This window comes from Mirounga leonina, unplaced genomic scaffold, assembly GCF_011800145.1.
Source record: "Mirounga leonina isolate KUSES-001 unplaced genomic scaffold, KU_Mleo_1.0 Mir_268, whole genome shotgun sequence".
Classification (NCBI taxonomy): Eukaryota; Metazoa; Chordata; class Mammalia; order Carnivora; family Phocidae; genus Mirounga; species Mirounga leonina.
The window spans coordinates 1,034,077-1,044,881 of NW_023270649.1; the positions used below are offsets into that span (position 1 = coordinate 1,034,077).

Here is a 10,805-nt window from a genome sequence, read left to right on the forward strand (position 1 = left end):
CCCTAGACCGGGCCGGGGAGCTCTTCTGCCCTGCACCAGCCCCCTGTGTGGGGGTGTCTCCCGAGGCTGAGCTTCAGGGCATGATGGGAAGCCTCCCAGCAGCAGGTGGGTGGGTGGGGGAGGCAGCCACCTGTTTGGGTTCCTGCCCTGGCGCTGGGCTTTCCGGAAGTGCACCCTCGTCAGACCAGTAGGAGAGTCTTGCCTTAGAGAAGGCGGAGGAGGACAGGTACAGACGGGGAGCCCTGACTTTGCAAGAGCCCTTCTACTGTCTTGTCTTTACGGTGGATGCACAGGCTACGTGAGCCCACAGTGGAGTTGTTCACGTTGACGTTTTGGCCAGAAACTTCCTTCCTGTTTCCTTAGGGCCGCCTCCTGCGCAAACTCCCCCGGCGTCTGGAGCTGAGCTCCTTCCTGTCCGGAGGCTTCTGGCCTGCAGCCTCCCGGGGAGCCGGGCACCCCTCTCCTGCCTCTCCCCCCTGCCCGGGAGTGGGAGCCGTGGGCTGTGCTCGCTCCACGGCCCTGGGCGCGCTGCCCCTGGCGATCGGGTGCGGCTCAGCGCCCACGGAGCCTGGGGCACGACGCTCCACCTCGTAAACGCTTTCATCAGCCCCGTTTTCTTGTCTCTTTGACCCAGAAAATACCCGCACAAAACGTGGCCTCGGCAGGCGGTGGTGTTTAGTGAGCTAGAGACCCTTTTCTGTGGCGTGGCAGAGAGCACACGGGTTTGTCCTGTGCCGGGCGGTGCTCTGTGGCGCCCGCCCTGACCGCCGGTGTCTGTGTTCCAGGCCCAAGGCCCCGGCAATGGCAGCGGCTACCATAGTGCACGACACGTCGGAGGCGGTGGAGCTCTGCCCGCCGTACGGCCTGTACCTGAAGCCCATCACCAAGATGACCATCAGCGTGGCGCTCCCGCAGCTGAAGCAGCCCGGGAAGTCCATCTCCAACTGGGAGGTGATGGAGAGGCTGAAGGGCATGGTGCACAGTCACCAGTTCTCGACGCTGCGCATCTCCAAGAGCACCATGGACTTCATCCGCTTCGAGGGTGAGGTGGAGAACAAGAGCCTGGTCAAGTCCTTCCTGGCCTGCCTGGACGGCAAGACCATCAAGCTCAGCGGCTTCTCCGACATCCTCAAGGTGCGCGCCGCCGAGTTCAAGATCGATTTCCCCACCCGCCACGACTGGGACTCCTTCTTCCGCGACGCCAAGGACATGAACGAGACGCTGCCGGGGGAGCGGCCGGACACCATCCACCTGGAGGGCCTGCCCTGCAAGTGGTTCGCCCTCAAGGAGTCGGGCTCCGAGAAGCCCAGTGAGGAGGTTCTGGTCAAGGTGTTCGAGAAGTTCGGGGAGATCCGCAACGTGGACATCCCCATGCTGGACCCCTACCGGGAGGAGATGACTGGCCGCAACTTCCACACCTTCAGTTTCGGGGGACACTTGAACTTCGAGGCCTACGTGCAGTACCGCGAGTACGTGGGCTTCATACAGGCCATGAGCGCCCTGCGCGGGATGAAGCTCATGTACAAGGGTGAGGACGGCAAGGCCGTGGCCTGCAACATCAAGGTGAGCCCCCGCCCGGCCGCCTGCTCGGGCCCGTGTCAGAGCCGGGCGCAGGCCCCTTCAGGTGCTTGGTGCCGCGGGACAGCTGGCCGCCCTCGTTCGCGGAGCAGAGGCGCCATGGCGCAGGGGGACGGCGGGGCCCCGGTAGCGGGAGGGGACCCACCGTCTCGGGAAAGGTGACGTGCTCCCTTCCAGACAGACGGTGCGGGCCGGCCGTGTCTGTTGCTGCGCGCTCCCCGCTTGAGTCGCCACGCAGCTCACGGCTGAGCCCGGCCGCGGCTTGTGTCCAGATGTGCCCGTGGGATCCGGGCCCCGTGTGTGTCCTGCGCGGGCCGCATCGAGCGCGGGCTTCTCCGGAGTGCGCGCGTTCCGTGCGGTCGGGCAGAGCCTGCCGCCCAGCGGGTGCCGCCTTGGTCGGAAGCGCGCGCGTGCGTCACTGTGCTCTGCGCTCTGTTTTCCCCGGAAGGTTTCCTTCGACTCCACCAAACACCTGAGCGACGCCTCCATTAAGAAACGGCAGCTCGAGAGGCAGAAGCTTCAGGAGCTGGAACAGCAGAGAGAAGAACAGAAGCGCCGAGAGAAGGAGGCCGAGGAGAGGCAGCGAGCGGAGGAACGGTGGGTGCGCAGACGCGCGGGCTCCGCACGGCCCGCCGGACGCCTGGGCACGCATGTGTGTCTGGGTGCGCGTGCGTCTGCGTGCGCGTGTGTCCTGGTGCATGTGTGCGTCTGTGTGCGTGTGTGCGCGCGCGCGCGTCTGGGTGCGCGTATGCGTCTGGGTGCGCGTGCGTCCGGGCGCTCATGCGTCCGGGTGCATGTGTGCGTCTGTGCGCGCGCGTCTGTGTGCGCACGTGTGTCTGTATGCGCGTGCGTGTGGGTGCGCGTGCGTCCGGGTGCTCATGGGTCCGGGTGCATGTGTGCATCTGGGTGCGCGTGCGTCGGTGCGCGTGCGCGCGTCGGTGCGCGCGTCTGGGTGCGCGTATGCTCGGGGTGCGCGTGCGTCCGGGTGCATGTGTGCGTCTGGGTGCGCGCACGCGCCCCCGGAGTCCTGGGCCGCGCCTCCTGTGCCCTGGCCATCGTGCGCTCAGCGCGGAGCTCCGTTAGGCACCTGGACCGGACCCCTGGCGAAGTCGGCCGCGTTCCAGTAGAAAGGGTTTCCGTTCCCAGGCGGTCGTCGATTGCCTTTCGGGTCGCTCGGGGGCACGCCGGCTCCCCGTTCTTGCCCCCGTCGCTCTTCTGCCTGCCCCCTGCTGCTGGGGGCACCTCCCTCTCCCACGCAGAGGCGAAGGCGACCCTGGACTTAGAGTTCGCTGCAGGGTCCAGTTGCGGGGCAGCGGGTCCAGACGGCGTGCGTCGTTCCTGACCCGGCTCCGCGTTGTTCCCCGAGGAGGGGCGGCCGGCCGGCCGGCGCGTGCAGCCGGGCCGTGTGTGGCTGGGCCGTGGCTGGGGCCGGGCAGCCCACGCAGCCGCGGGAGCCGCAGGGCGAGGCAGACGGCTGGCGCGGGAGCGTGCGGGCCGCGGAGCGCTGCTGCGGAGGCCGCCTCGGGAGCCAGCGCTGGGGGTTCTACGGCGAGCGACCCCTCCCTGCGTCCGCTCGCTCCGGGGCCGCAGCGGGCAGGGCCGAGGTGCGGGGCCCCGGCGCCCGCGGGCAGCGAGCACGGCAGCCCGGCCCTTGTCCTGAGCGCCGACCGTGACCACGTGCCCCGGGCCCCCGCAGCCTCTCAGGACGCGCTGGGCGTTCTCGCCAGAGGCGCCGAGGCCTGGACGTCTACAGTCGGAGCGAGCGGGCGCTCGGCTTTGCGGGCGGGCCGCTCCGTCTGTGCGGGCTGGGAGCGCGCTGAGGACACACGGTTCCCTCTGCTGTGCCCGCGGGGGGCTGCCTGGGGCAAGGCCTGGGAGCGGAGGGGCCGGCTGTCCCCGCGGAGCCCGCTGCCGCCCGCGCGCCCTTTCTCGGCCTGAGCTGCGGGCCGGCCCGGGCAGCGTGGGCGCCCGTCCTCGGTCACTGACGCGTGCTCATTTGGCTGCTTCGTGCCACGGAGGGGCGGCGCGTGGCTGGGGGCTGTCCGGCTCTGGCACGGGACAGGCCCCGGGCCTCCAGGTGCGCCTCTGCTCGGAGCTGTGCCTGCCTCCGGGGGCCCCCAAGCTGCCGGGACCCCTGGCTCTTTAGCTGCTGGGGCCTGGACTCCGGCTGTGGCGGGGCCTTCCCGCCGCGGCGCTCTCTGCGCAGCGAGGCCCTGCAGCTTTTCCCGCTGGCCGGTGCGAGCCCCCGGCCCCGGGCCTCCCCGGGCCTCCCTGGGGCCGCCAGGGCGTTTGTGTCCTTGTCCGTCCCCCCGGGTGCGAGGTCTCTGCGGCTCTGGCGTCAGCCCGGCCGGGTCGCTCTTCCGCAGCCTGTGGGCTTCCTGCCTGGGCTCAGGGGTCTCACCTCGTGCGTCCTGTCCCACCCAGGGCAGCTTTCAGTGTTTAACCACGTCTGGCGTTTATCCGACTAATTTTGAAGCCAAAGTGCGGGTGAGGGTGTCTGCGGAGACACACCCGTGGTTCTTGCGCATTTTCTCTGGGGGGGTTTCTGTCTCTGCTGGTTGCGTTTCGATCCTCATCTTGGGGACCCCCCCCCACCAAAAACAATGGATTAATCTGTTATGTTTGGTAGGGGTTTATTTTAAAGAAAACCCACCGTCTGCAGGTGGTTTTTGTCTGGCCGCGTGACAGGGTTTCCGTATGCGGGTACACACTCCCAGGGACCCCCGGTCCGCAGAAACACAGCCCGGGGCACGCCGTCCTTGGTTTTCTGTCACTGCGGGTTTGCGTTTTCTAGAATCTCCCACAAAGGGGATCACGAGGTACACAGCTTTCTGCGTTTAGTCTTTCCCTTAGCAAAGTGCTCCCAGAACCTTCCATGTGGCCGTGCACGTGTGTATTGCATTCCGTGCAGTGGCACCCCACGGCCTGTCTGCAGAGCCCCAGCGATGGGCGCTTTGTGCCCACCGGGAGACGCGTCAGCCTGGCCGGCGATGGGCGCTTTGTGCCCACCGGGAGATGCGTCAGCCTGGCCGGCGATGGGCGCTTTGTGCCCACCGGGAGACGCGTCAGCGTGGTCTGTACACTGAGTGGTTCTCAGCTGGCGGCCGTGTGCAGGGAGTTCACTGCCCGTGCCCCATGGTGTCCGATGGGCTGGCGAGCCGGCGGGCTGTGGAGCATGTCCTGACACTCCCATCCTCCCCCTGCACTTTCTCCCGGATACGAGTTCTGCTCTGTCCACTTGTGTGCGTCCTCCCTCGTGAGGCGGGAGCGCTGTGTGTCAGGGTCCCGGCTGGCGCTGTGGCAGGAGGTCCCCCGGGCCGCCGTTGGCCTCTCTACCTCTTGCTGTGTCTCGTTCAAACCCGAACTTTCTGTGTCAGCGAAAGCCACCCGTTCTTTTCTTCGTGTCTGCAAGTTCGTTAGCAAGACCCTCCCTCAGAAGGTTCTGAGAATCCTGTCAGTGTGCATCTCCCCGTGTCCAGTTGCTTGGGTTCAGCCGAAACCTGTTTTGGGGGATAAAGCATTAAAATGACCGCTCTCCTAAACAAGCTCCGATACCCGCCTCCTGCCCCCGGCTTAGCACTCCCACTTGGCCGCGGCCTGAGCGCTCAGCCGCGGCGCGCCGCCCGTGCTTAACAGAGCCCTTCGTGTATTTTGCGCAGGAAGCAGAAGGAGCTAGAGGAGCTGGAGAGAGAGAGGAAGCGAGAAGAGAAGCTGCGCAAGAGGGAGCAGAAACAGAGGGACCGCGAGTTCCGCCGGAACCAGAAGAAGCTGGAGAAGCTGCAGGCGGAGGAGCAGAAGAAGCTGCAGGAGAAGATCCGGCTGGAGGAGCGCAAACTGCTGCTGGCCCAGCGCAACCTGCAGTCCATCCGGCTCATCGCCGAGCTGCTGAGCAGAGCCAAGGTACGGCGGGTGGGCGTGGGTGCTCTCGTCCGGCAGCCCGGGCTGCGCCGTCTCCCGCCGCGGGCCGCCGTCTGCGCGTCTCTGACACGTGTGGCCAGCGTCACCGCCCCCGTCCCACAGCCGGTCGCAGCCACGGGCAAGAATGAGCGTTAGGACCGACGGGCGCGCTGTCAGCTGGTGGTGTATGTGGCCTTCCTGCCTCGCTCCAGGTTCTAGAATGTGCTGTTGTCTCGCGGAGCTGGGAGAACTCGGACTTAGCGTAGCGTGTGTTCACACCTCCCAGGCACGGTCCCGAGAGCCTTCAGGGAGCTGGGGCGCAGGGTCCCCATTTGCCCCGGAGCGAGGGAGCGGCCGAGCTCACTGAGGGTCCCCTGGCCCCCGTGGCTCCCTTCCCGCCGCAGATGGCTCTGCCCAGGGCCGTCGGCACGGTGCGCTTTGTGCCGACCCCGCCAGCCAGCAGCCAGGGGCGGCGGGAGGGTAAGGGCTGAGCCTGCTGATAGAGAGGGGCCCTGCGGCGTCCCTGGGACCTCAGGGTGCACTCTGGAGCCTGGCTGGGCCACGTTCCTCCTCCGCAGCCGTGGACCTGACAGGTCTCAGCCGGTGCTGTACGGATGAGCGCCTCAGTGCTGAGAGCCTCCTCGTTGCTCCCACCCGCTCCTTCCGGAGGCCCGACGGTAACTCCTGCGAGCCGGGGCCCGGGGACACACGGGGACCTCGCCCGGCACTCCTTGTGCTTGGGCAGGCCGCGTGCCCCCGCGGAGTCAGGCGCGGGGCGACCCCATAACCTGTTGTCTAATTACAGTTGTGATAAGTCCCCGGGAAGGAGACTGGCAGGCGCGCTGAGACGTGGCAGCTCAGCTCTTGTTTCATGGTGAATATTGAAGACGCTAACCCAGCCTAGGCCCCGCACATCCCGCGGCGGCCACGGCAGCGTATGTCCGCCTCGTAATCTCAGCTCCCTGTTGCTGGTGACCGCTTGCGACCTCACGGCAGGCCCCGTGTGCGCCTCGGAGGGGCCAGGCCCCACCCGAAATGCCCGCCCCGGGGCTGTGCCACGTAGCTTGGCCACGGGGTTTCCTGCTCGCTCGGACGCATGACGGCCCGGGCGTGGTAGGGACGGGCGGGCCGCACTCCGGCCGGAGCGTCCACTCGGTACCCCCCACGCCTCGGGGCATCTACAGACCCAGCGCCTACTCGGAGCGTGCAGGGGGCACGGAGGTACATGCCTGCGCCTTCCCCTTTGTGCTGCAGGCAGTGAAACTGCAGGAGCAGGAGCGGAAGGAGGAGACGCTGCGGCTGCAGCAGCTGGAGGAGAGGCGGCGGCTGCAGGAGGCCGAGCTGCGGCGCGTGGAGGAGGAGAAGGAGCGGGCCCTGGGGCTGCAGCGCAAGGAGAGGGAGCTGCGGGAGCGCCTGCTGAGCATCCTGCTGAGCAAGAAGGCCGACGACCCACACGCGCAGGATGAGCTCGGGGTCTCCCACGCGGACCTGCTGCAGCCCGTGCTGGATATCCTGCAGACCGTGTCGGCCAGCTGCGTGGGCGCTGCCTCCCTGCATCCCCTTGTGGGCCAGCCCCCCCCCAGCACCCCGAAGGAGACCCCGCCCCGGCCGGAGACCGACAGCACGCCGAAAAGTGTGAACGGGAGCGTGGCCGAGGGGGCCCAGTGCAAGGAGAGCCTGAATTCTCGCCTCGCCGCCGCAGGTGACAGCTCCCCTGACAAGAGGTGCCCCAGCGTCCTCTCCTGCATTCCCGACAACAACCAGCAGCCCAAGGGCTTGCCCGCCGCCGCCGCCTGTGACCAGAGCGCGCCCAGAAAGGACATGCGTTCTGAGCAAGACAAGTGCAACCGCGAGCCCAGCGGGGGCCGGGGCCGGGCCAGCGGGGGCCGGGGGGAGGACGACAGACACAAGCGAGAGAGGAGCCGGCCGCGGCGGGCTGGCAGTCGGGAGGACGGGAGGCAGGGACGGAAGGAGCGGCGGCAGCACAAGAAGCACTCACGCCAGGACGACAGCCCCCAGCGGCGGAGCGTGAGCCCCGACCACGGCCGGTCCCGGAGATCCCACAGCAGAGAGCGGTCCAGCCGGAGGGAGAGGAGCCGAGACCGCAGGGGCGGCTCGGGCAGGAAGCGTAGCCACCACGGCCACGGTGACCGAGACAGGTCACGCTCAGGGTCCCCCAGCCGGCACCGCAGCGCCTGGAACAGGTAATGCAGGGCGTCCCCCCACGCGGCCGCCCAGCGGAGACCAGGACGCGAGGGCTTCCTGGCTCCTCTCCCGCCCCGCCTCCGCAGAGCACACCGCCAAGGAGCCACCCACGCAGGAGGGCCACGCGTGACGATTCTCCCTTCGTTAACATCTGGCGGCCTTTCTGTTCCGAACGTGTAGTCCTCCATCGCTAGCTTTAGTTTTCCCTTAAAACTGTTGATCCGATAGCTTTAATGTCACCAATTCTCTCTGAATCAGGAAAAACGCACTGGCCGGCCGCGGTGAGAAGTGCATGGCCACCACGTACATGCAGGCGGAGCAGCATTTCTGTCCCTTTTAGGGACACCCCCACGTATGCTGACTTCACGGGAGGCTCGTTGCACGTCGGGGACAGATTGTCAGAATGGACAGCCGTGGTCCCACAGGGCCCTGAAAATTTGAAAAAGCCTTGCCCTGGTGGTGTTTTTTTTCCTTTTCCTTTTGTAATTTTAACCGATGATTGGGGAGCGCACTTGGCAGGATGCCAGTAGAACCCAGTGGTCGTGGCACGTTACGTCACGCGTGGAGACGGTGCAAGTCCTTAAGGTCGAAACTCAGACGTGCTGTCTTCTTAAGGTGTCCGCGCGTGGGGGGTGCTCCAGCATGGGCTGACGCTCCTCACTTCGGAAACATTCACGTTACAAACTGGTGATTACGCATTAAAAAAAAAGATTGGTTAAAAGCTTTGGTTTCTAGTCAAGGTTAGCGTGTGTGGTTTTTTTAAGAAGCTGTTTTGCTAAATTATTTTTACTTGGAACGTTTCAAACAGATTTAAGGCTAAAAACTTGTTAAATTTTATAATCATTTGCTTCTCCAAGTGAAGCTCAAGAAATACTTAAAAATAGCTGTAATGTTTGCGTTAGGAAAGATGGTGTTTATTCCAGTTTGCATTTTTTGTGAAATAAAATCTTTTTCCAATGAACTAATATTTTCCATACTTTTTTTTGTTTGTTTAAGCTTTTTGGGCTGTGTTACTGAACTGAGCCTAGTTTGAAGCTGATAGAAATCACTCGCTTTATTTAGAACCGCTGATAGGCAACGATGGATTTCACAGTGCAGTTGTTATTGTAAAATAACCTCGTGAAGGAGAATCCTGGGTTCTAAAAGCATTTGATTTGTTTACTGAGCACAAGTTTAGCAAATGCACTAAAGCAGTTTTCTTAAAGCTGAAGAGCCAGTTTTAAAAATGAATTAAGGTAGAAGTGGTTCTTTTCTCACGTAGGGTTGTAGCAGGTAGGAGTCGGCACTCCTGCTGGGACTCCAGACTCCAACAGTCCCTCCGTCTGTCTGCGTTTAATTAGCATGCAGAGCTTGTCAGCATATGGATGGCTGGCCCTGTGCCTCCTCCGTCCCAGCTCACTTCACTGTCACAAACCAAGATGGACACAGCAGACTCGCATCTTTCTCTGGCATGGATTTTGTCTTTTCTGTCACCTGCTGAGGCGAGGGTGCAAGATGTGCTCAGACGCCCAGGGATTGGAAACTTCTCAGAAATCCTGTCAGGGCCCCTGTAGCCCAGCGCTGCACGTTAGCCCCATCACTGGCTCAGAACGTCCTGGGACCAGGTGTTTGGAAGTCTGTGAGGTCAGGGGGAGGTCTCTGGGGCATGGGGAGATCTCTGCCTGAGCTCAGGGAGGTGGGTTTCTGTGACTAATGTTTTCCAGGCAGAGGTCTGTATAATGGGAACAAACATGGTGTGTTCGAGGGTCAGGGAGTCAGTGTGGCTTGGGAGGCGTCAGCATGGAAGAGCTGACAGGAGACATAAGCACAGACCGGGTCACTTCCAACCTGGAAAGGACAGGTAGGAGGGCTTTAAACTGGTCATGAGGTGATAGGAGAGAGCAAGGATGAGGGAGGAGGGGGCTTATGGCAACAGGTGTCAACCTGGAACAAGCTGGTGCATTGGGCAAGAGGTCAGGGAGAAAGGGGAGGGGAGGTGTAACTAGGGCCTTCAGGAGGCATGGGATATATATGTGGCTGGGGCGGCGGAGGGGGCGGTGGCAGGAGGGGAGGGCCCTAGGAGAGCTGGAGAATGCCGGCCCTGGACCTACAGGATGGGGTGTCACTGGGGGAAGACACTCAGCAATCTGAATTTTGAATACCCACCTCCACTGGTCTTCATGTACATTCAACCCCTGAGCTACAAGGAAGGTGGAGTGGTCACAGTGCTGTCCAGGCAGTTCCACCCTCACTGCCCCTGGGCCTGCTGGGTCTGTCAGTTACTGAACGTACGGTGGTGCAGACATCTCCAGCCATAATAGTGGTTGCAGCGCTTTCTCCTTGCTGTCCTGTCAGGTTTTGCCTTTTGTATTTTGACTCTTTGTTACTGGGCGCATACAAGTTAAGGATGATCCTGTTTTGGGAGAACTGTCTCCTCGGTCATTTGTGACACTCTTTTTTACTCTTCGTAATTTTCCTTGGTCTGAAGTCTCTTTGGTGGCAAACGGGGAACAAAGGACTGTGTTGGGAAGAGGGGTCCATTATGGTTTATGGTGGAGTCTTAGCCACATACACATACACAACGTCACAGGGTGTTAGGAGGAAAAGGGTCGTGGCTTGAGGCATGAGTGTGCCCCACGGGCCGGGTTCTGCACTTGACAGCAATGAAGGGCAGAGGTAGTTTGTCGTGACGTAGCAGATAACCTCTGCAGGCCCCAGAGCAACACCATCTCGAATGTGGATCTGCAGTGAGAATGGGGTCACCAGTGATGAGTGGGGTTGACGTGAAGGACAGCGTCTGGGCTCACCTCAGAGTTGGTACCCCTGTCTTCTTGAGGAGTTGGGGTGGATTTCTCCATGGTATTTCCAGTATTTCCAGTATTTCCTAAGAAATCTGCTTTCTGTAGGTGTCTTTAGCTGCTGATAATGGCTTGTAAGTGGGAGTGGAGATCAATCGAAACACATTTGTCACCGGTTAGATTTTATCCTTGTAAACGTACGTTTGCACGTTCTTCTCGTTGTGAGGCTATTTTTTTTTTTTTAAAGATTTTATTTATTTATTTGAGAGAGAGAGAATGAGAAACAGCATGAGAGGGAGGAGGGTCAGAGGGAGAAGCAGACTCCCTGCCGAGCAGGGAGCCCGATGC

General features: G+C 62.6%; 1 protein-coding gene across 3 annotated transcripts in view; it reads left to right on the plus strand.

Annotated features, from left to right (window-relative positions):
- Positions 1 to 8,645, plus strand: part of AKAP17A (A-kinase anchoring protein 17A) — a 9,891-nt gene extending 1,246 nt beyond the window's left edge. For all 3 annotated transcript variants that reach the window (XM_035029645.1, XM_035029647.1, XM_035029646.1), the window contains exons 2-5: positions 786 to 1,563; positions 2,027 to 2,175; positions 5,238 to 5,478; positions 6,730 to 8,645. In XM_035029645.1, coding sequence (XP_034885536.1) covers positions 802 to 1,563; positions 2,027 to 2,175; positions 5,238 to 5,478; positions 6,730 to 7,683 — 2,106 coding nt within the window. In that variant the 5' untranslated portion in view covers positions 786 to 801 and the 3' untranslated portion in view covers positions 7,684 to 8,645. The remainder of the gene's footprint in view (positions 1 to 785; positions 1,564 to 2,026; positions 2,176 to 5,237; positions 5,479 to 6,729) is intronic.
- Positions 8,646 to 10,805: the final 2,160 nt, after the last annotated feature.